General features: G+C 24.2%; 2 protein-coding genes and 1 long non-coding RNA gene across 3 annotated transcripts in view; 1 reads left to right on the plus strand and 2 right to left on the minus strand.

The window, feature by feature from the left end:
• LOC122504662 (nucleoredoxin-like) overlaps positions 1 to 25,364 on the minus strand; it is a 106,981-nt gene that overhangs the window by 59,053 nt on the left and 22,564 nt on the right. The window lies entirely within an intron of this gene.
• The window catches only part of LOC122504664, a 98,956-nt gene that overhangs the window by 49,256 nt on the left and 24,336 nt on the right, over positions 1 to 25,364 (plus strand). The gene's annotated exons all lie outside the window — the stretch shown is intronic.
• LOC122504663 (facilitated trehalose transporter Tret1-like) lies at positions 23,788 to 25,284 on the minus strand. Its single transcript, XM_043615858.1, has one exon. The coding sequence runs from the start codon at positions 25,252 to 25,254 to the stop codon at positions 23,941 to 23,943; it is 1,314 nt and encodes a 437-aa protein (XP_043471793.1). The 5' UTR covers positions 25,255 to 25,284; the 3' UTR covers positions 23,788 to 23,940.

The following is a 25,364-nucleotide window of genomic DNA, read 5'->3' on the forward strand; positions in this document are numbered from 1 at the left end:
TCAAATTTTAAACATAGTTGAATTTTATAAGAAGAATTTTATTTTTTTCTGAAAATAATTGAATTTTTTGCAATTATTTGTATTTCTCCAAAATTGAATTTTTTTTAGTGTTTTCAACAAAAATTTAAATTAGGAAAATTTTTAAATTCTATTATTTTTAAAATTGCTAATTTTATTTAAAAAAGAAAATCATTTTGAGGCAGTTACAGTAACGATATTCTTATAATATAAAATAATTATTTTATCATTAGACATTTAATATGGTTGATTGAGTATTAAATAGAATGAAATTAGTTAAGTTTTACCGAGAAATCTTTTTTAATATTATAGAGAAAGAGGGAAAAAATTTATGCGAACTATTTTTTACTTCGGCAAATGTCGAAGATCCTTTCGCGGAAGAATAATTTATGCAGGATCGAGTTCCTTCGCTTCGAATTCTGAACGTAGGTGGGTAGTCAGACGATCTTGATTAATGAGTAATGTAGAATAGATGAGGAAAATAGATAACAACGAGGTTGTCGAACAATTGTCCAAATAAAATTCAAGTGTGAGACAAGATAATATTTACATATTTTTTCATTTATTTTTAATAATTCTGTCTCTTTTTCTAAATTTTACACCGAAGAATTAAAAAATATACTTGACGAAGAATCCACTAAACTTTTTGTTTCAAATAAATTTTATTCGCTACAAATAAAAATGTTGTGTCGAATAAAATTTTTATTTTTAATTTAGATTATTATTTATAATTTTATTCTGTAAAAAATTTACTTTTATGACTTCAGTAAAAATTACAACTTTAACTAGAGTTATAAAAGCAAAATTTTTTACACTTGGTTTAAATAAAAGTTTTTATATTTTTATATTTGATTAATTTTATACATTTATTTTTATTAATTTATACCAGAGACAATTTTCTGTATAGCAATTTGACAAATTGAGGTTGAGTTCTTTCTTCTTCCTGTTTTTTTTTTAAAAAAGAGAGAGAGAAAAATTTGAAATGTTATTCGATTATTTTTCCCTCTTGTAAAATTTAATTCACGAGAGAATGAAACTATGCTTTCTCTTCTTGAAGTTTGTTGTTCCTCGCGTTTTAAATTACAACATCAGGTAGACACCCCCATGGAATTGCGTGCGATGCACTAAGTCTGAAATATATTCCACCCCTGTCGTTTTGGAGTGACGCAATAATCCGCGTCAGACATCTCAACAACCAAAAGAATTCGCTATTTTTCCTCTCTCGTCTGTTTTTGCATGGCAAGTTCCAAATTAAAATACAATAGATATACAAAACAAAATAAAACAAAAATTCAGTAAGATCCGAGTGGAGAAAAATATTCTATTCTGAAAATAGCAATATTCTCTATATTAAATTTAAAAAAGAATAAAATTCTCTATTAAATATTACTAGAAGAAAATGATGTTAAAAAAAGATATGACTTTTTCGACTATTTTCAAAAAATGCGACTCTTTTCGACTTATTTTCAAAAATTGCAACTTTCTCCACTTTTCAACCAAATATTGCAACAAAATTCAATTATTTTTAAAAGATTTTACCAAATTTTACTTACTTGGAAACTTTTCAATTGTTTATAATTGAAAAACTATTATCTTTCAAAAATTATTTAAAAATATTGTTAAAAAATTAATTTTAAGAATTTCTTTATTACAATTTTTTAAAAATATTATATTTTAATAACTTTTTAAAAAAACATGAACAGTTACATAGTTACAATTATTATAAAAAAAATTTTTTGTATTTAAATAATTGAATTATAAAAAATAAAATAAAACTTTTGGAAAATTATTAAAAATAAATGAATTGGAAATGAAGTTTATTTATAAAAATTGTTGAAAATAATTAAATTCAGTCGAAGAATTTTATTAAAATTTTTAAAAAGAATTAAATTGAAAAAAATAAAACAAAATTATGGAAAATTATTAAAAATATTAACATTTTTAAAAAAGAATTGAATTTCTACAAAGTTACAGCTATTATTATAAAAAATAAAAAAAAATAATTGAATTAAAGATGAAGTTTACTTAAAAATTGTTGAAAATAATTGAATTCCTTAGAAGTATTTTAGTTTTATATAAAAAATTGAATTCTATAGAAGAATTTGATTATAATTTGTGAAAATTCTCAAAAATTTTAATGAAAAATCTTCAAGTGTAAATTTAAAAATGAGATTTAATAAAAATTATCTTCTACAAATTGTAGGTATTAAAATATGTTTGAAAAAAGCAATTCTTAGAAATTTTTTATTCTAATTTTTGAAAATTCAATTATTTTCAATATTTTCAATTTTCGAAAATTCAAATACGTATAAAAAATAATATTAAAATTTTTTAGAATTTTTTTTAACATTTTGGAGAAAATAATCGTGTTTAAAATTTTTAATTAAAGTTCTTTAAAAAAATTAATTCTTTTTAAATTATAGAAAAATTTTTTTAAGAAATTCAATTATTTTCGTAAAATTTCATTACAATATTCTTGAAAGACTAATTCTCAGAAGTGTTTTATCATAATTTTTTAAAAGTCAATTGTCTTCGAACAAAGTAAATTAAAATTTTTAAAGATTTACTTTTTTAGACTTCTAAAAATTTAGGAGATATCACATTCATATTTATAATTAAATTTTAATTTAAAAATTCAATTAAAATTAAAGTAAACTTAAAATTCTTCAAAAATTTGATTATTCATTTAATATTTTTCAAAAAATCAATTATTTTTATAAGATTTTACCATATTTCAATTATTTTTAAAAGATTTTAAAAGATTTTAAAAAAAATTAATTTTAAGAATTTCTTTATAAAAATTTTTTGAAAATATTTTACCATAATAACATTAAAAAAAATGAAAAGTTACAATTATTATAAATAATTGAATTTTTGTATTTAAATAATTGAATTCTTGATGAACTTCAGTGAAATTATTATAAATAATTAATTTAAAGATGAAGTTTAGTAAAAAATTGGAGAAAATAATTGAATTCCTTCGAGAAATTTTTATTGAAATTTAAAAAAAAAGAATTGAATTGCTGCAAAAATTTTATTTTTCTTAAAATAACTGAATTCTATACAAGAATTTGATTAAAGTTTTTGAAGCTAATTGAATTTTCAAAAATTTTAATGAAAAATCTTCAAGTATAAATTGAAAAATTAAAATTTATGAAAATTAGCTTCTAAAAATTATATTAAAATATTTTTGAAAAAAGCATTTCGGAAAATTATTAAAAATAATTGATTTGAAGACGAAGTTTTCGTTAAAAATTTTAGAAAATAATTAAATTTTAAAATGGTGATAGTTGTAATTTTTAGAAATTATTAAATTTCAAAAGAGGTTTTAATTTCAATTTTCTAAAATTTTATTTTCCGTGGATAAACAAATAAGATGTAGGTAAATATTTATTTATCAAAATTATTCAAGTTTTGAATAATGGAATTTAGAAATCAGTGAAAGGGGAAAATCAGAAAAATACAAAATAAAATTTTTTGTGGTAACACTAAATTAAATAAACGACTTCTTCTACTTTTTTAAATATTTTTAGTCGGCTAAAGCAACTTTTTTTGCGCCTTAAAGTCGATCTGCTATATTTAGTATAATAGTACCTATTTTTTTATACTAAACAGAAGAATTTTCATGGAAAGTTGTTTTGATTAAACAGTTTAAATTCTAAATTAAGTTTCTTATTAAAAATTTGGAATTTTAACGGTCAATTAAGTTTATGGGTTAGAATATTACAACTTTTATGATTACAAACATTGATAGAGAAAATTGTTGAAAAATTTCCAGTAATTTAGAAAATTATAGTCTACCATTATAATTACAAATAACGCTGTTATTAAATCGAGATTATTATATATTTGTACTTTTATATTTATATGCCTATAGGTGTATATATATATACATATATACACGGTGAATGTAAAATTTGTAGAATTTGTGGAAGAGAAATTAATATCAGTAGGATATAAAAAGAAGAATCAGTGGCTACTAGACTAGAACCACTTCCTTCTTTCATATAAAATTCATCTCCCCCTTTTTTTCTTATTCTTCAACTTCTTTTTAACTTCTTTTTATCTCCTCTTGTCCTGCAATCTTTCTCATTATCATAATATTCGTCCTCATTCTCTAATGCACCTTTCTAATAGACAAGAAACTTGTTATTCCAAAAGTATTCCCTTTTTTCATTCAAGTAACGTTCTTCTATAAATATGGAAATTTTTCCCATACTTTCTGGTTCCATAATTTTTAAATTTAGCAGAGAGTATTTCTTCATTGTCAAAATTGCATTTTCTCTGTTATAAAAATTGTTTTTTTTCCTTTTCGCGTTTGACATTGTGGAAAATTGCAGAGTTGACAAAGGTTCAGGGAATTGTCGGAAATTTTTTTACTCTACTGGAAAAATATCAAATTTTTTTAGAAAAATTGTGCATGGGTTTTTGTTACAGTTAGAACAGGCTTCACACTCATCTACTAAAACCAAGTATTTACTACTTTTTTTTACGATTTACTATACTATTTGGATACTTTTTTAGATTTATGACACTAAAAGCTTTTTCTTTTTTTTAGAATTTACACTGCTTTCAATCAGCTAATAATTGAAATAAAAAATTATTCTCAAAAACTTTTTAAATTTCTTTCAAATCATTCAATTATTTTGAATATAATTTTAAGAAAATTTTTCGTAAGAATTCAATTATTTTCACAAATAATGAAAATCTTAGCAAAAATTCAATTATTTTGAATATCTACTATTATTTAATAAAATTTCCCAAAAGAATTCAATTATTTAAAAGAATTTTAATAAAATTCTTTGTAAACATTCAATTATTTTCATAAAAATTAAAATTTTTACAGGAATTTAATTATTTAAATTTTAAAATAAAGTTTTATTAAATTTTTTCGACAAAAATAAATTATTTAAAAGAATTTTTATAATGTTCTTCTCGGGAATTCAATTATTATTTGAAAATTTTAATGCAACTCTTTGCAAAAATTCAATTATTTTTAAAAATTTTATTAAAATTCTATATATAAGAATTTAATTATTTTCAATAAAATTTTAATTAAGTTCGTCGAAAAAAATTTGTAAGAATTCAATTATTCAAGTAAATAATAAAATTCTTCGCTGGAATTAAATTATTTTCATAAATAATAAAATAGTTTAGGTAAATTTAATTATTTTGAATATAATTTTAATAAACTTCTTCGCAGAAATTCAATTTTTTTTGTAGATAATAAAATTTTTACTGATGGAATTGAATGACTTACAATACAATCTTCATAAAATTTTTCGAACAAAATCAACTATTTAAAAAATTTTATTCTTTGCAAGACTTAAATTATTTTTATAAATAATAATACTTTTCACATAATTTCAATTATTTTACCTGGACGAATGCAATTATTTTTTAAAATGTTATTCAAATTCTTCGAAATATTTTAATATATAAATAATTGAATTTTCGTGCAACTTTTTAAGAAGAATTTATATAAAATTGAATTTTATTTAAAAACTAGCAACAATTCTTACTGACTTATTTGAAATAAAATTAGCAATTTTAAAAATAATAGAATTTAAAAATTTTCCAATCTAAATTTTTGTTGAAAAAATTAAAAAATTCAATTTTCGAGAAATACAAATAATTGCAGAAATTCAATTATTTTCAAAAAAATAAAATTCTTCTTATAAAATTGAACAGTGTTCAAAATTTAAAAAAAAATCCCAATTATATTTATAAATAACAAAATTCTTCTTCAAAGTTCAATTAATTTCATAAATGTCAAAAAAATTCTTGTCCTAATCTTAATTATTTTCAAAAAATTTTCGAATTTCAATGATTTTCAAAATCTAAGATTTTAATAAAATTTCCCAAAATGAATTCAATTATTTAAAAAAATTTTTAATAAAATTGTATGTAAACATTTAATTATTTTCATTAATAATAATAAAAATTTCACAAGAATTCAATTATTTTCATAAATAATAAATTTTTTTTAAGGAATTCAATTATTATTTTCATAAAAAATAATTTAAAATTCTAGAAAATAATAATTGAATTAAAATGATGAAAAAATTTTGATGAAGTTACAGTAACAATACTCTTATAATATAAAATAATGATTTTATCTCTCGGTCATCTTTAATTATTAGAAAACATGAAGAAATCGATCACTCCGAGTCTTCGACTCGGAACAATCGATATCTTCATGTTTTATAACAATACTTTTATAAGTTGTTTAATTTAAAAAAGGTTTGAATTTGAATGTTTTGAATGTCTTAATTCCTGTGGAAAATCCTGTTCCAAAAATAAGATTAAAAATAGGAATTGTGCAAATATTTTTCTTCTTTTTCTAAAACAAAATAATAATTTTGTTAAAACAATTGTGATTCATAAACAAAAATAATGCAAAATAAATAAATTTTCTATTTCTTATACACAGTTGTTTAAGAATTTTATAGTTTTGTTTAGAATTAAAGAACAAAAATCTGCATAATTTAAATTTGAGAAAACATAATATTTAACAAAATTTTAGTCTTTTGATTATTATTAAACTGTAACAATTTTTTTTTTTTTTTTTTTAAATATGTAAATTTATTTTTTTCTTAAAATATTATTAAAGTTTTGAATAATTTTAATCAAAAACGTCAACAAAAAAAATTATTGAATTTTGGAAGAATTACAGTTGTAATTTTTAGAAATAGTTAAATTTTAAAAAGATTTTACACAGTAATCATTTAGAATATTGTAATTGTAATTTCTGTGTATAAATAAATAAGTATTTAAATATTTATTTCACAAAAATTATTCAAGTTTTGAATGTAATTTAATTTCAAAATTATATAAATAAAGTTTAGTGTTAAATTTAATTGAACTAAATTGTACATTTAAAAAAAATGTTCTACATTTAAAAATTATTTTGAAACATAATCGTATTTTTGTAGAATTATAATTTAAGATTTAGAAAATTATTGAATTTTATAAAAATTTAGAATTCAAGTTATTAGCAGTATGAGAAAAAATGTAAATTTTTTATGATGAAAATTAGAAAAAAAATACATAATTAAATTTTTCGATTTTTCTGAATCATCTAAAACGAGTTGTTTTTAGTCGTTAATTTAATTTTTCAATATAGCTACTTTTTTCGGTCTAAAGCTATTTTTTACTACTTTTTTAAAATTAATTGTTGAGTGCGAGGCTTGGTAGAATTTCGCACTCAGACACTAAAAGCTAATGTTTGTTATTCCTTTTTTCGGTTTAATACTATTTTGACACTGTTTTTTAATTTTTTTGCCACTAAAAAGCTTTTTTGTCCTACCTGCACGGAAAGTATGTCATTTCGGGCACTTAAGGCGGGCGCAAAGTAACACATTACGCCCGGGAGTGGGGGAAGCGGGCGGAAAAGTATTTTGCGCCCGCTTGTATGACGTCAGCGGGCGGTAAAGTATTTTCCGCCCGCTTCGCCTACCTCCGAGCGGGCGGAAAATACTTTACCGCCCGCTTGTTAATTATTCGATTTTCTTCATTAAAATGCGACATTTTCGACTTTCTTTTTGTGTTGACTATAAAACTGCAAACATTTTCAACTTGTTTTATTTTGTCTATAAAAATTTGCAATTTTTTTTTATTTTCTCTAAAAAAATAATGAGACATTTGGTTTTGTTCCCATTTCGTTTATCAAAATTGTCAATTTTAAAAGTTCTTGTTTCAGTTTTGTTTAATTATTAATTACTACGTTCTAAATAAATACTATGTTTCCAGAATACATTGTTTTTTATTTCTATTTTAAAACTTCTATCATTATAGACTTCATTCGATATAATGTTTATATAGAGCTTAATTTTTAACTAATATGAGCGTTTAATCGTGCGTGCCCTCTATGCCATACTTTCCATGCAGTTAGGACAAAAAATTATGTTCGCATCATGGGCGCAAAGGTGATTACGACTTTGGCGGAATTTCGGGACCTCGGGGACACTTTCGCTCCCTCGGCTTCGCCTCGGGCGCGAAATTGTGTCCCCTCGCTCCCTTCATTTCGCCATCGTCGCAATCACCTATTTTGCGCCCTTGTTACGAAAATAACTATTTTTCTTTTCTTTCTTTTTTGCATTACTTTTGTTGTGATTCTTCATTCATTTAGAATTTGAATTCAGAGTTTTGAATTATTGACAGAATTATTGTTGTGAAAATGTGGTAGTGGTGGTGGTGGTTTTTGGTAAATTTACCCAAACAATAGAATGGATTATTTTAAGCATGGCGGATCTAAGCCCCCATCGCGCATATAAGAGGTTTCAGCGCAGCGTTATACTATATAGAGGATAAGTTTTCGACAGTGGGGAGGAATAAATATCCCCATAAATTAAAGTCCTCCTGCGCCCTTTTACCGCTAATCGAGAGGGCGATAGAGCGAGAGAAGAGTCGTGTTCGAAGAGGAAAAAGAACATACACTTCCTTTCCTTGGAATACGATTTTAATCTTGATCTCCAATCCAAAACCCTTCATTCCCTCTCATTGTTCTATTTATCAGCACTTTTGCACTCTAGTCGATTTAACTTTTACTCTGCACTGATGTTCTGATGGAAATTCTACAATGTGGATAAATATTGTATTTCGACTGGATTTTTAAGTTTAAGACCCATTTTGCAGTAATAAATTATTAGGTCTTGTAACTTGCCTTAAGCCTAAACTCCAAAGTTGCTATTCCGGGCTTCGTATTCATTTTCTAAAATTTGCTATTAGTTTTTACTTTTTTTATTTATAGTTTCCTATTTTCATAACGCAAAATGGGAAACAAAAAGAAGAACTTTCCTTCGCAGGACTTTTAAACTATCCTTACAATTAAACATTGACTCCAGCAATAGGATTGAAATTTGGTTTCGTATATTATTCGAAAATCCTCCCCGGTATTTGTGTTTATTCGAAAACTATCGTTCGGTGTTTAAATAACCCATAATAGCAGATTTCACATTGAAGCTGTGGTAATTAACTTTTAACGGAAATTCCGAAATTCTCGAGGAACGATAAACGTAATCGAGAGATAGAGAGAATGCGAGTTTTCGAACCCTGCGAGACCAATATACACAATTTCATTTCCCTCGTAATCCGATGAGCCTTGGAACCCTAATAATAAGCCCTATCTGCCTCGTGCCAGTATCCAACCCTAGGCTAACCTCACGCTTAGTGGCAGTTACCCTTCCAACCAAGACTAAACAAGGACAACGTCTTAGTGCACACTGTATACAGGAGTCACTCATTAGTTTCATTGTACTCTCATGTCACTGTTATAGGATTAGACTATTATGTTAATAGCCACAAAAGAGTTGTTCCGAATGGAAGAAGAAGTAGAAGAAGGCAATTCCGAAATTTTTTTTACGATCAGTTTCGTCAACAAAATTTTGGAATTTTTTTTAGTGATGTTTGCCTACTTTCAACAGATTTTAGATTAAATAATAAACTATAATAATCGTCTTATTCATTCTTTCATTCTGTCCACACCTGAAGTTAGTTTTTGTGTATTCTTTTGTTTTTTTTTTTTTTAAAAAATTTGTTTTGACAAATCGAAAATATGCAGGTATTTTTTCATAATTCATAATAAAAAACCGCTACTAATAATTTTGGTGCTCATTTCATGAACACTTAACTTCCTCATAGAGATAAAAATAATAGAAATATATGAATAACTTTTTATAAATATGGTAAAAGTGATTGAATTTTGGGTCAATAAATGGATTTTTAAATACCCTACAAAATAGTTGCAATAATTTAATAGTTAAACAAAAATTTTCAAACCACACTAAAAAAAAAGTTTTACTTTCAGCCTATTTTTGAGGCTGAATTTATGATGTAAACGGAGTCAGCCCCGTTAAACAAGGACAGACTTATGTGAAATACATGGGCTGAATTTAAGGTGTAAACGGAGTCAGACTTTTTTTTTACTGTGACAAAAAAGTTGAGAAAATGTCATTTTTCACAATTTTTGGTTTTTAAAATACGAATAATTTCGAAATTTATTATTGAAGTAGGTTCAAAAATAGTTCAATCGAAGCGTTTTTTAATGCTCTACAAGTTGATAACGATAATTTTAAAGTTACTTCTACGTTTTTCAACAAAATTTTCAAAAAAGTCTTATTTTCCAAAATTTTTGATTTTTAAAAGTTTAATAACTCCGGTTAATATGGACGAAAAATGTTCAATTAGGGCTCAAAAGATGCGTCTAAAAAAACTCTACAAAATTATGGAAAAACATTTATAGGTGTCCGAACATTTTTTTAAAGTTATGGGCAAAAAACGTTTTTTTGCAAAATTAAAAATAAAAAAAAAATTTAGTTAAACTTTATTAATATATCAGAAAGTACTCTCACTTTATGTCCGCAGGTGAGATCTACAATTTAAAAAAAAATTCAACCCAAAAGCTCTTCATGACTTCGAGATATTTATGAAAATGTGATGTTTACACACACAGTCATACGGAATGACATTTTCTAAAAATGTCATTTTTGAACTCCTGAGGTCAAATAACATAAAGATATGTCAAAAAATCAAACTCGAAAAATTTTGGTATTACAATACTTCCTCTATGAGGAAGTAATAATATTAGAAATTAGAAAATTTAAAGACAAATGGTGATTTACAAATGAAAAATTTACCCATTTTGTTTATTATATGCTTTTTTTGTAACAAATTTCGTTTGACTGATCTAAATTATGCAAATTTTTCTCTTCTTTATTTTTAAAAAATAGAAAATTTGTTAAAAAATTATAATTAAGAAATAGTAAATAAATACCCATTTTATGCATAATTTTTATTTCTCAATAACAATATTGTTCACAAACTCATTTTTTTATTTTGGAAAAAAACATTACATATTCCCGTTTCTTAATATTTTTGTAGAAAATTTTCAATTTTCATAAGGGAATAATTTACATTATTTCAATTTTTTAATTACAGTTATTCTCATAAAATTCAACAAATGTTTATAAATTCTATTTATCAATTACAAATTTTCATTGAAAATGAAAATTTTTGAATTTTTAGAAAATAAATGAAAAAATTTTACTTATAAAAAAATGTTCCCTTACATTTTTACGAATTTCTGTAATTGTAAAATTATTCAAAAACATCAATAATTTCTTTTTTAAATAAATATTTAATTATTATTTTTCCACAGGAATTAAGACATTAGAAAAATTACAAATTCAAACCTTTTTGAAATTAATTTTGGAAAATTTCAATTATTTCTCAACTATTAAATTAAAATTCTTAAAAAAAAATCGATTTTTTAAGAAAATTATTTATTAAATTCAATTATTTTTCAATTATGAAATTAAAATTCATTGAAAACTCAATGGTTTGGAAAATTATTTTAAAAAAATTCAAATTCTTTTCAATTTATTAAATTAAAATTCTTCAAAAAATCGATTTCATGTAAAATTGTTTGTAAAATTCAATTGTTTTCAATTATTAAATTAAAATGCTTTTAAAAGTCGATTTTATTGAACATTTTTTTCTAAAATTCAATTATTTTTCAATCATTATATTAAAATGTTTACAAAAATCGACTTTTTGTGAATTTTTTTTTTAAATTATTAAATTATTTATCAAGAATTTTAATTTAAAAAAATTAAAATTCTTGAAAAAATTAATTTCTTAAGAAAATTATTCGTTAAATTCAATTATTTTTCAATTACGTGAAATTAAAATTCTTTAAAAACACCATTTTTTGGAAAATCCTTAACAAATTCAATTATTTTTCAATTTATTAAATTAAGTTTCTTTAAAAAATCGATTTCATGTAAAGTTGTTTGTAAAATTCAATTTTTTTCAATTATTAAATTAAAATTCTTTTAACCCCTTCACTGTCAGTGGGCTCTATAGAGCCATAAAAATGTCGTGCCCTGTATGTCCATGGGCTCTATAGGGCCATCGAAAAAAAAGACATTTAAAAGTTAACGAATATGGCTAAAAATCCTTACTCGGGGGTTTTCGGGGTCGCTGAATCCAAATCCGTTGTCGAAAATTCAAAATTCAAAATGGCGGCTTCAAAATGGCGCCCAAAAAAAATTTTTAAGTTAACGAATCTGTCTAAAAATACCTTAAAATGCCTACTCGGGGGTTTTCTAGGTCGCTGATTCCAAATCCGTGGTCAAAAATTCAAAATTTAAAATGGCTGCTTTAAAAAAGCTAAAAAAAATTTTTAAGTTAACGAATTCGTTAACTTTTTAATTTTTTTTGGTGGATATTTTGAAGCCGCCATTTTGAATTTTGGCTTTTCGACCACGGATTTTGAATCAGTGACCTCAAAAACATATAATATGACAATATCATGATTTAAAAAAAAAAAATTTTTTTTGAACACTTATGGCACAAAAACTTTATTTTCACTCGACTGTGAAGGGGTTAAAAGTCGATTTTATTGAACATTTTTTTCTAAAATTCAATTATTTTTCAATTATTAAATTAAAATTCATTGAAAAATCAATTTTTCAGAAAAAATTTTTGGAAAATTTTAATTTTTCCTTAACTATTTAATTAAAATACTTTGGAAATTCAATTTTTTGTTAAATTGTATGTAAAATTCAATTATTTTTCAATTATGAAATTAAAATTCTTTTAAAACTCAATTTTTTGGAAAATTCTTTAAAAAACTCAATTTCTTTTCAATTTATAAAATTAAAATTCTATAAAAAATCGATGTCATGTAAAATTGTTTGTAAAATTCAATTTTTTTCAATTATTGAATTAAAATTCTTTCAAATGTCGATTTTATTGATAATGAAAATTTTTGAATTTTTAGAAAATAAAGGAAAAAATTTTACGTAAAAGAAAATGTTCCGTTACATTTTTTTACGAATTTCTTTAATTGTAAAATTATTCAAAAACATCAATAATTTCTTTTTTTAATAAATATTTAATTATTATTATTTTTCCACAGGAATTAGGACATTCAAAAATTCCAAATTCAAACCTTTTTGAAATTAAACAACTTATAAAAGTATTTTGCTATAAAACATGAAGATATTGATATTGCTTCGAGTCGAAGACTCGGAGTGATCGATTTCTTCATGTTTTATAATAATTTATAATAATTGAATTTTTCTCGGAAAATTTTATTAAAATAGTAAATATTGAAAATAATTGAAATTAGGACAAGAATTTTATTGCTGTTTTTGAAAATAATTGAACTTTGGGGAAAAATTTTGTTATTTACAAAGATAATTGTGATTTTGACGAGAATTTTATTTTAATTTTAAACATAATTGAATTTTATGAGAAGAATTTTATTACTTTTGAAAATAATTGAATTTCTGCAATAAATTATTTGTAATTTCTCCAAAATTGAATTATTCTGGTGTCTTCAACAAAAGTTTGAATTTAAAATTTTCAAATTCTATTATTTTTAAAATTAATAATTTTATTTAAAAAATGAAGTAAAAAGTTAGCCGTGCGCTTTAGCGCGCGAATTGTTGCTAGTGAGTATATATTTATTAAAGTCAAAATGATTTGATTATTGAAGTCGAAATAATGTTTGTTTACTTTCGACAGACTTTAGGTTAATTATTTAGTTTAGTATTTAGTAAAGTCGAAATGTTTGTTTACTTTCGACAGATTTTAGGTGAAATATTTAATATTTATTGAAATTTGTTAAATGCGGTATAAGTATAAATTGACATTTTACGAAATATGATTGTATTTTTTTCTCTCTCTCGAAGATTGAAGCTGATAGGCAGACCCCCAGCAAACTATAATGGTTGTGTAGTGCATTACAGGGGATGGTTTCCATGCGAAACGAAGTATAGAAATAGAAGCGCAGGGGAGCTTTTTGTATGGGGTGAAGGTGGTTTTTTCGAAGTCACATACCATCGAAGTCACAAACGGACATTCCTCTGGCGCAATTGTTTGCGATTTTAGCCCTCGCGTCTAACCTGTTTCATGCGAAAAATTTCACATTAAATTTTTTTCCCCCGTTGTAATGATTTCATTCTATCGTTAAAGCTCTTTGACATCTTCCGTACATATCGCTGTATTCAAAAAAATGCTTGAAAATTCACTGAAACTTTAGGGAAACTTTTATCATCAAAGGATGATAAAAGTTCCCCTAAAGTTTCAGTGAATTTTCAGCATTATTTCTCGAAATTTACAGATTTTGGTGACTTTTTGTTTGACTCATAAACTATATAAAATTGCCAAGAATTCTAAAAAAAAACCTTAAATTTTTTCTATTTCTGACAATAATTTATTTTAAATAACTTAATTCTGTTGAAGAACTGCCTTAAGCTTATTATTTAAAAAAAAATTGTCGTCAACATTTCAATTATCTTTATGCATGAATAGCAAAATTCTTCGACATAATTCGATTGAATCGTGAATTTCGAAAAGAGCTTAACTCGGTTTTTTGAAATTTTACAGGCGACACAAAAAACTCTTTATTTCAAACAACTTTTAATATTAAAAGAGTGCAGCTTCTTTTCATAGTAACTAAATACTATTTTATATGAGAAAATGATAAAAGAATTGTTCTTAATAACAGTGAGTTGGAGAAAATTGATATTATAGTTGTCAGAGTTGAGCCCTTTTCGAAATTCATGAAAAAATGTAATCGTGTTAAAGATAAAAATATATTAATGAAATGTTTTACTAACGAGAAACAATTTATTAATTTTTTTATTTAATTTCAAAATGTATTAAATTTTTATTTAACCCAAAAAACAATTCAACATTAGATGGATAAAAATGTTTGAAAATAGTTACATTTCTCGAGGAATTCATTTAAAATTAAAATTGTATTAAAAATAATTAAAATCCCAGAAAAAATTTTTTTATTTATAATAATAATTAAATTCTTACAACGATGTAATAGAACATTTTTTAGTATCTAATAATTTTTAGAGTGAATCAAAATATTCTTTAGAGTCAGGGAAAAAGTGAAAATTTTATCTGGAAATCAGGGAAATGTCAAGGAAAAGCAATATTAAATTTTTATGTCAACCCTGGTCATAATTCTGTCTGGATATCATAAATTTTTGTGGTAACTCTGCAACAGTTTGATTAGTGAAATAAACTCGAATGTTTTTTCTATAAATGATGCTTCCTTAATGTCTCTAAAAAGAGATGAACTTTTTCGTCAAGTATAGCTTTGGGTCTTCCTTGAATGAGAGCCATCGATCAAAAGTCGAGTGGACGTACCTAGCAACCCCACAAAGTAGTTATCCGTAATAAGAGCACCTAAATTGCAGACCTTCTACTCTATGTGCATGTATATATATAACACAACGAAGCACCTTTCCCTAGACTCATGAGGGTGTAAAGTCTGCAGTTGTTCAATTCAGGTTGCTAGGAAACTCGAAGCAAATTGTTCGTTTTTCAAATGTGGTGAAGGGAAAACAGTTTTAATTTTTTTTTCTTTCCTTTTTTATTGCATTATAATCTTTTAAAGACGTTAATTATCTAAATATTGTTCATGTTCCCCTATTTTTCGTGTATTCGCACCACTTTTTCTCCCTCTGTCTCTGCTTGAATGTTTCTTTATGCAGGATGTACAACTCTTCTTGGGTCTTTCTCCCCTTTTCTCCTATTGCTGCTGCTACTTTCTCTTTGTTTGCAGATGTAAACTCCTGACAAAGACATTCGTGTTGTATTCTTTATCTTCAAGTTTCAGGTCCCTGAAAAGTTGGCGTCAAATTTAGGCTCTTAATTTTTCTCTTCTTCATTCAAAATTGCAAAGTAGTTCCACAGAGCTTTAGTTAATTTTCCCCTGATTCAAAATTGCAAAGTTGTTCCACAGCTTTAGTTAATTTTCCCCTGATTCAAAATTGCAAAGTTGTTCCACAGCTTTAGTTAATTTTCCCCTGATTCAAAATTGCAAAGTTGTTTCACAGCTTTAATTAACTTTGCCCTGATTCAAAATTGCAAAGTTGTTCCACAGCTTTAGTTAATTTTCTCTTGATTCAAAATTGCAAAGCATTTCAAAATCCGAAAGTATAGCTTATGTCCTTTTAAATCCTTTTTTGATTTCTAATTCTTGATATAAGTAAAACAGCACGAATGCTGGTACAATTGTTGCAAAGCAATAAATTTCTAGAGCAGAATTGCAATCGCAAATCGGAATTTAAAAGTAATTACGGATAGGATGATGGTGTGAGTGCATTGCACTTGTACAACTGGGCTTGTATTGCTGAGGCACGTTCTTGGCGTTTGCAAGTTTGTGTACATATATACAGACATTGAGTTGCGGTAGGGTTGGCACGACTACAACGTGTGTGCAAGTTTTACCAACCCCCTTCGCTATATCCATCTGGAAAGACCGGTCGATAACACACCAGTCTTTCCAGTTTCTACACTTGGTGCTTTTACTATTTCCCTGGTGTCCTCTTCGATCACTTCTCCCTTACATACATCCCATATAGGAGCTTATATAGTACATCGAGACCTACACCATTCGGGACTGACTCCCTTTCTTACGTCGCGCTTTTCTTTCGAATAATGCCTTCGACTTTGTCGATTTTAACCCACACAACGACGACGACGACGATGCTCATTCCAATCCGGATTTTCAATCTCTACTTTCAACCTCTACATTCAGCGTACACTTGTAGATTAACTTACCCCACGATTTGCGCCCCCATAGCGATCTTAAAAGGTGGAATTTAGAATTGCTCTCGAATTTTCACCATAAGCAGAAGTAGGATTTTATTTTTATTAAAGATATTTTTTTAGTTTTTTTTTTCTAAGAATTTATTAGCAGTGGAGAATACATTTGATTAGAAAGAGCGTTGACGACAACTTAGAGGACCTTCAGAGCTAGATAAAATTATTCACTTTGTGCTTCATTTATACGTTAACAAGCTTCGTACTCATCTACTTAAACCTACTTTTTACAACTTTTTTTTTACGATTTGCTACTATTTAAATACATTATTCTTAAATTTCTGACACTAAAAGCTACTTTTTTCTATGTTTGATCATTTGCACTATACTTTAAAATACTATAGTAAAAAAATTAAAATACTGAATACCCAGTAAAAAAAAACTAATTCAAATGAATTGAAACGAATTAACATTTTTGGTAGGTTCCAATTCGTATTTGTCACAAAGCGGGATTCACTCAAGCTCTTTGTATATTCAATTGAATTTAATTCAATATGTACCAATTTGTCCAAACGAATTCGCATTCGAAAGAAATGGCCAAGGAATGCATTGAATTCGTGCTAACGAATTGAAAAAAATTAAAGGCTCAAAACTTGTCCAGTGAATTGGTACGGATAGAAGGTTTGGAAGTTCAATACAGTTTCACGAATTCAGGAAAATTGCATCATGGCTCCAATTCGTATTTGTCACAAAGCGGGATTCACGAAAGCTCTTTGTGAATTCTTTTTAATTCATTTCAATTAGTTTTCGTTTACTGGGTACTGTACTATTCAAACAATTCAATTACTATTCAAAATTTTTTTTCAAATTTAATTGTTTTCAATCTTTACTATTTTAATAAAAAGTTTCGCAAAAGAATTTAATTACTTAAAAAAAAAATTATAATATTCTTTGCAAACATTCAATTATTTTCATTATTCATAATAAAATTTTCACAGGAATTCAATTACATACATAAAACACAATTTTCATAACATTTTTCTGAAAAAGTCAATTATTAAACAAATTTTTTATAAAATTCAACGCAAGAATTCACTTATTTTTATAAATAATGAAATTCTTCTGAAGAATTAAATTATTTGTAAAAAAAACTTAATAAAGTTCTTTGCAAAAATTCAATTATCTTTATAAATAATAAAATTCTTTTGAGGAATTTAATTATTTTTAAAATTATAAAAAAATTCTTCTGAGAAATTCAATTATTTTTAAAATTATAAAATTCTTCTGAGAAATTCAATTATTTGTAAAAAAATAAAATTGGCTTTAAGATCAGTGTTGCATATTGAATATTATATATTAAAGATCAATTAAAACATCAAAATATGTCATTTGTTTAAAAAATTTAATAACGTTCTTCGTAAAATTTCAATTATTTTTATAAATATTAAAATTTTTTTAACGAATTTAATTATTTTTATTTAATAAAATTCTTCTGAGGAATTCAATTATTTTTAAGAATTGTATTAAAATTCGATGCAAAAATTCAATTATTTTTTAAAAAATTGAATAAAGTTCTTCACAAGAATTCAAATATTTTTAAAAATAATAAAATTCTTTAGAGAAATTAAGTTATTTGTAAAAAAATTAAATAAAGTTCTTCGCAAGAATTCAATTATTTTTTTAAAAATTGAATAAAGTTCTTCGCAAAAATTCAATTATTTTAAAAAATTTCAATAAAGTTCCGTGCAAGAATTCAATTATTTTCAAAAATAATAAATATCATTACAAGGAATTCAATTATTTAAAAAAATGGAATAAAGTTCTTCGCAAGAATTTAATTGTTTTTATAACCAATAAAATTCTTCCCAGAAGTGTAATTATTTTTTAAAATAATTGAATAAATTGGTTCTCAAGAATTCAATTATTTTTGTAAATAATAACTTTCTTCTGAGAAATTCAATTATTTTTAAAAAAATTGAATAAAGTTCTTCGCAAAAATTTAATTATTTTCATAAATAATATAATTCTAAAAAATGAAATTACTTTTAAAAAATTGAATACTCTTCTTCGCAAGAATTCAATTATTTTTATAAATAATAAAATTCTTCTTAAAAATTTAATTATTTTAAAAAAAATTTAATAAAGTTTTTCGCAAGAATTCAATTATTTTTATAAAAATAAAATTCTTCTGAGAAATTCAATTATTTATAAATATTTCAATAAAATTTGGTGCAAGAATCCAATTTTTTTTAAAATAATAAAAATCATTACAAAAGGCACTCAATTATTTTTAAAAAAAATTGAATAAAGTTCTTCGCAAGAATTCAATTATTTTTAAAATTATAAAATTCTTCTGAGAAATTCAAGTATTTGTAAAAAAATTAAATAAAGTTCTTCGCAAAAATTCAATTATTTTTTAAAATAATAAAATTCTTCTGAGAAATTCAATTATTTTTTAAAAAATTGAATACAGTTTTTCGCAAGAATTTAATTATTTTTATAAATAATATAATTCTTCTGAAAAATTCAATTATTTTTAAAGAAATTGAGAGTTCTTCGCAAAAATTCAATTATTTTTATAAAGAATATAATTTTCTTCAATAATTTAATTATTTTTATAACTTATAAAATTCACTGCAAGAATTCAATTATTTTTATAAATCATTAAACTTATCGCTGTATTGCAATTAATTTTAATACAATTTTAAATAAATTCTTCGAAAAATGTAATTATTATTTTTTTATTATTTGAAATATTTAACGGGTAATCACCCTTTATTACAATAAAATGATAATTAGTATTCAACTTAAGTATATAATTAATGTTAACATTTTATTATGAAGTCAATCGAACACACCACACACAGAAACCTAAAACAACTCTTTTAGCGATAACGCAACTGTCTAAAAAAATTTTAAAATAAAAAAAAAATAAAAAAAACTTAAAAATTTTATTAATATTCTTGAAAACAATTCAATTATATGAAGAAATTTTGATATCATTGGTTTATTGGTATTATTAATTATTTTGAATACATTTTTAATTAAAATTCTTGAACGATTTTAATTATTTTCAAAAATTTTAATGAAAATATTCATAGCAATTTAATTAATTTAAAGAAATTTCGCAATAAAATTATTACAATTTGAATAATTTTATTTAAGAATTCTTACAAAAAAAATTATTGAATTCTGGAAGAATTAGTTTGTAATTTTTAGAAATAGTAGTTAAATTTCAAAAAGGCGTTACGTTGAAATCGTTTAAAATATTTTTATTTCTATGGAAGAATAAATAGGTACATATTTAAATATTTATTTAGAAGAAATTGTTCTGTTTTTGAATGCAATTTAATTTATAAATTTTATAATAAAATTCAGTCGTCATATTTAATTTTTCAAAAGTTACTTTTTTAGAACTTTTTTCAGTCTTGAAGCTAATTTTTGATACATTTTTAAAATTAATTTTCGTGTGTACGAAGCTTACGTTATAGAGATATTACAGTATTGCAGGTGTTGCTGAAAATTGTTTTTGCGACAAAAAATAGAATTACAATACGTACACAGTTTCGGATATAAAAAATACAATTTTAGTTCGAATTTATAATCAGAGGTAAAAATAGTTTAAAGCAGAGAGAGAGAGAGAGAGAGAAAGATTTTAGTTTTTCTTTTTTGCTTTTGGCAGGCGAATTTCTTTTACCCTCTGTTCTTAAATTCTTGAGAAGCGTATCGTTTAAAAATGGCACGTTGCTCCTTTTTAGCAACCGACTTTGGAATTAAAACTATTCGCGGAAAATGTGGGTCGCCTTCATTCAAAGCAAATGGAGATGCTTCTACTTTGTCGAGGCTTTTATTCTTTTTCACTATACCAACGAGACTATATTATGCATATAGACGAGTTGGTTTTCTCAGTTCTTGAGTTCCGAGGAAGTTGAAATGTTCATGTATAATTTCTTCGGCAAAAGAAGACATCGAGTAATCAAGCTCCCGGCGTGCGAGCATCATCCACTCCTAGAAAATACATGTATACTTCCATCCTTTTCAGCATTTCCCTTTAAGTATAAACTTCTATTTTATCTTACTTCTGCATTCACTTCTTCATTCATTTACTTCTTCATTTACTTCTGGTCCTGTTTTCTTTATTTTTTGTTTATTCGAATTTATATCTATTATTTATTTGAGCTTCTTTATTTTTTCTTTATTCTATAATTTACTAATTACTATACAGAGTTGTCACAGGTCAGATAATTCTGGGAAAAGTCAGAATTTTATTAAAAGTTCTAGAAAAAATTTAATTTTTTAAAGTCATAAGAAAATTCTGAATTTTTGTGTCTTTTTTGTTTGCCTTGTAAACTATGAAATTATCACAAATTCTAATAAGAAACTTTCATTTTTTTTCTATTTCTATGACATCAATAATTTCTTTTTAAATAACTTAATTAAATATTAAATAACATAATTCCTGAAGAACTACCTATCATAAAATTATTACATAGAAAATATTTTGTGAATAATTTTACTTAAATATTTCAGAATTAATTGAATTTAAAAGAGTTGGGTTTTTCAAAAGGTTTTTATTTAACATTTCAATTTTTAATGAAAAATTTAATTTAATTAATTTAATTAGAAATTTTAAAAAACTTAGATTTTTAAAAAATTTTAATAATTCAAATTCTTTAAAAATTAGTTAAATTTTTTAATATTTATTCATTTGATTATTGAAGATAATAGATTTATAGAAAAATTTTAGTTAAAAACTGTGAAAAAATAATTGAAATTTGGAGAAGTTACAAATAATAGCAATTTTTAGAAAGAATTGAATAACTGAAAAAAGGTCTCAAATTTTTTCAAAGAATTCAATTATCTTATTATAAATATCAAAATTCTTCCTAGAAATTCAATTATTTTCAGGAATTTTAATAAAATTCATTACAAGAATTCAATTATCTTCAAAAGTAATAAGTAGAATTATTTGCAGAAATTCTATTATTTTCAAAAATTTTAATAAAATTCTTGGCAAAATTTCAATTATTTTCAAAAAATTTTTTCAATTCAATGATTTTCAATATCAATTTTAATAAAATTTCCCAAAAGAATAATTTAATTATTTAAAAAGAAATTTGATAAAATTCTACGCAAACATTAAATTATTTTTAAAAATAATGAAAATTTCACAAGAATTCAATTCTTTAAAATATAATTTGAATAAATTTTTTGAAAAAATATCTATTATTCGAAATTTTTTATAAAATTCTTCGCAGTCATTCAATTATTTTCTCAAGTTTTAATAAAATTCATGTAAAAAATGCAATACTTTTAAAAAATAATAAAATTTATCGTAGGAATTCAATTATTTTTATAAGTTTTAATAAAATTCATGGAAGAAATTCATTATTTTAAAAAATTTTATTGAAACGCTTGTTAAGAATTCATTTATTTATTTATTTATTTTATTTTTATTTTTAAATTGAAATCTTCGGAAATTCTTGTAAAATAAATATTCAAATATTTAAATAAAATTAATAAATTTTTGAATAATTTTATTTAAAAATTTCAAGTAAAAAATAATTTAATTTTGGAATATAATTACTAATTTTTTGGAAAAGTTTAATTGACATTTTTTGAAATTATTTCAAGTTTTTATTTTCTATTAAACGATTGAAGAATTTTCGAATAATCGGAATTTCGTAAAATTGATTGGTAAACGAATGGAATTCTAATACAAAACCATCAAGTTTTTCTATTTCTCACAATAATTTATATTCAAATAACTAAATTCTTGAAGAACTATCATAAAATTATTAAGTATTTAGAAATTATTTTTAATGAATAATTTCACTTGAATATTTTAAAATTAATTGAATTTTAAATAAATTGCATTTACAATATTTTAAAAATATATCAACTTCAAAATGTGTTAATTTGCAGTTTTATAAAATTTCAATTTTAAATGAATTTAATTAGAAATTTTTAAGAACTTAGATTTTTGAAAAATTTAAATAATTCAAATTCTTATAAAATTAGTTAAATTTTTTAATATATATTTAATTAATTATTAAAAATAATCGATTTATAGAAGAATTTTAGTTAAAAACACTAAAAAAATGTTATTTGCAAATTTTTTTATAAATTTCTTCGTAATAATTCAACATAATTTTCATAAATAATAAAATTCTTCTCCGAAATTCACTTATTTTCAAAAATTGTAATAAAATTCTTGGCAAAATTCCAATTATTTTCAAAAAATTTTCTCAATTCAATGATTTTCAATATCTACTATTTTAATAAAGTTTTCCAGAAGAATTTAATTATTTAAAAAAAAATGTTGATAAAATTCTACACAAAAATTTAATTATTTTCATAAATAATAAAACTCATTGCAGAATTTCAATTATTTTTAATACCGGCAATTTCAATCAAATTCCTCGAACAATGTAATTATTCTTAAAAAGTGTATTAAAATTCGTCGAAAGAATTCAATTATTTAAAAATTTGTTGATAAAATTCTTTACCAGAATTAAATTTTAAGAAAAATTCAATTATTTATTATATTGTTTATTTTTGTTAAATTAATTTAAAAATGAATATCAGTTAAAAGTTTTTTAGATTGTAATTGAATATTAAATGCATCAAGCGTGAATTTTTAAAAACAATTTAATTTTGAAATGATTTTAAATTAAGAACTTTAAAAATTCGAATTCTTCATACTTTTAACTGATAATTGTGTAGAATTAATTTTTTTTAACAAGTTTAATTTAATTTTTTAAAAAAATTATTTGAAGTTTTTATTTTTTAATGTATATTTTATTGAAGAATTTCCAAAAAAATTTTTTAAAAATTATTAAAAATAAATTATCTAAAGAAGAATGTTAGTTAAAAATTCAAGAAAATAATAATTGAATTGAAAGGATGAAAATAATTCTGAAGAAGTTCTATTAACAATATTGTTATAACATATTAATAATCATTTTTTATCACTCGGTCATCTTTAATTATTATAAGTTGTTGAATTACCTCAAAATGGTTTGAATTTGAATCTTTTGAAAAATTTTAATTCGTATGGAAAAATAATGATTACATATTTATTTAAGAAAGAAGTTATTGATGTTTTCGAATTTACAATTAAAGAAATTCGCAAACAAAAGTAATAAAAATTTTGTTTATTATCTAATATTTTTTCAGAGTAAATCTGAATATTTTTTAGTGTCAGGGAAAAAGTCTGAAAATCAGGGAAAAAGAAAATTAAATGTTTGTGGCAACCCTGTGCTAATTCTAATTTACTTGTTCTAACTAAGTTTTTTAAATTCAGTTGAGATGAATGTGACTTATGCCGTAATCACGTTAGTAAATTTACGTTTGCAGCATAGTTTGAATTTCCTCTAAAGTTTTCCCTTTGGTTTCGGGTGTTAATTTAAAATTGACAATAGCGCCAATGAAGGAGCAAGCGGCGTATATCCAAAAATTTGTATGAATTCCTGCGAAATGATTGACATAACTGTAGGTTAATGTGACGAGAAAGGAGAATATTGATCCCATCATTAATCCAATCGATACGGCAGTGCCTTTGACACTGATCGGAAATATTTCGCCCAAAACCATGTAGGGTATGGTGCCAATTCCTAGCGTGTAGGCGAACATGTAGACAACCAATCCGAACAGTGGAATCCACGATATGTCCGTAACATCCAACCTAACCTGATTCTTCAAATAGAAGAACAAACCACAAATAAATAGACACAATGATGTTAGAATTCCCGACGTCAACAGTAGGATCTTCCTACTAAATCGTTCGATAACACCACCAACAACAAGTCCAGCAATAAAATCAATTCCTCCCAAAATCATAACACAATGCTCCGGAGCTAATGTCGAATCCGTATAGCCAAATATTTCCTGTGTATACGCCGATATCACCATTTTACCAGCTAGAAATTGTGTCGCTTTTAGGCACAAGAGAATAAATAGTCCCCTCCTATGATTTCTGTTGCTGAACAATTCTCTTAGGGGACTTTTGTTAATTTTCTGATTTCTAAACGAAGTGATGGACAGTTTGATGCTTGTTAATTCGGATTCGATCGATTTTTGATTTCTAACGCCACGTAGTTTCATGATACTCGCCATTGCGTCATTGTCTCTGTTTTTCATGAGAAGAAAATATGGTGATTCGGGCATGAAAATAAATGTGGCGAGAAATAAAATTGGTATTGTTATTGATGTGATGTTGTAGATTTGATATGATAAGTATGCACCAATTGCGGTGAAGATGCATGTGCCTATGTTAGAGGCAATATTCATGATGTTCATTAGTATTCCTCTAATGTTCTTCTCGGAAATTTCGCTGACGTAGATGACAATTAAGTTAAAGATTCCGCCATGTCCAATTCCGCCAATGAATCTTCCAACGAAGAGATAGTTTACGTTGTTTGCAGTTGTGATTAAAAGACAGCCAATTAAACTTGGAATTGCAAACACAAGAAGGGTGTATTTTCGGCCAATTCTGTCGACTAGACTGGGACTGAAGAGACAACCGACAAAATCGCCAATCGAATATAATGACACTATCCATGACCCCTCGACGTCAGTTACATGAAATTCGGATTTCTCGCTTTTCAAATAGAGTAAAGAGGGCGATGGCCAGGAACGATATGTGGCGCAGGATATCATTATGAAACAGGCTGTAATTAATGAGAGATTTTCATTAATGATATCGAACTAATGGGAGAGAATTTTTACCCAACAGAATTTTTATTTGTCTTTTATGTTTTTTTGCCGAC

The sequence above is a fragment of the Leptopilina heterotoma genome, unplaced genomic scaffold, assembly GCF_015476425.1.
Source record: "Leptopilina heterotoma isolate Lh14 unplaced genomic scaffold, ASM1547642v1 Lhet_31, whole genome shotgun sequence".
In the NCBI taxonomy this organism is placed as follows: Eukaryota; Metazoa; Arthropoda; class Insecta; order Hymenoptera; family Figitidae; genus Leptopilina; species Leptopilina heterotoma.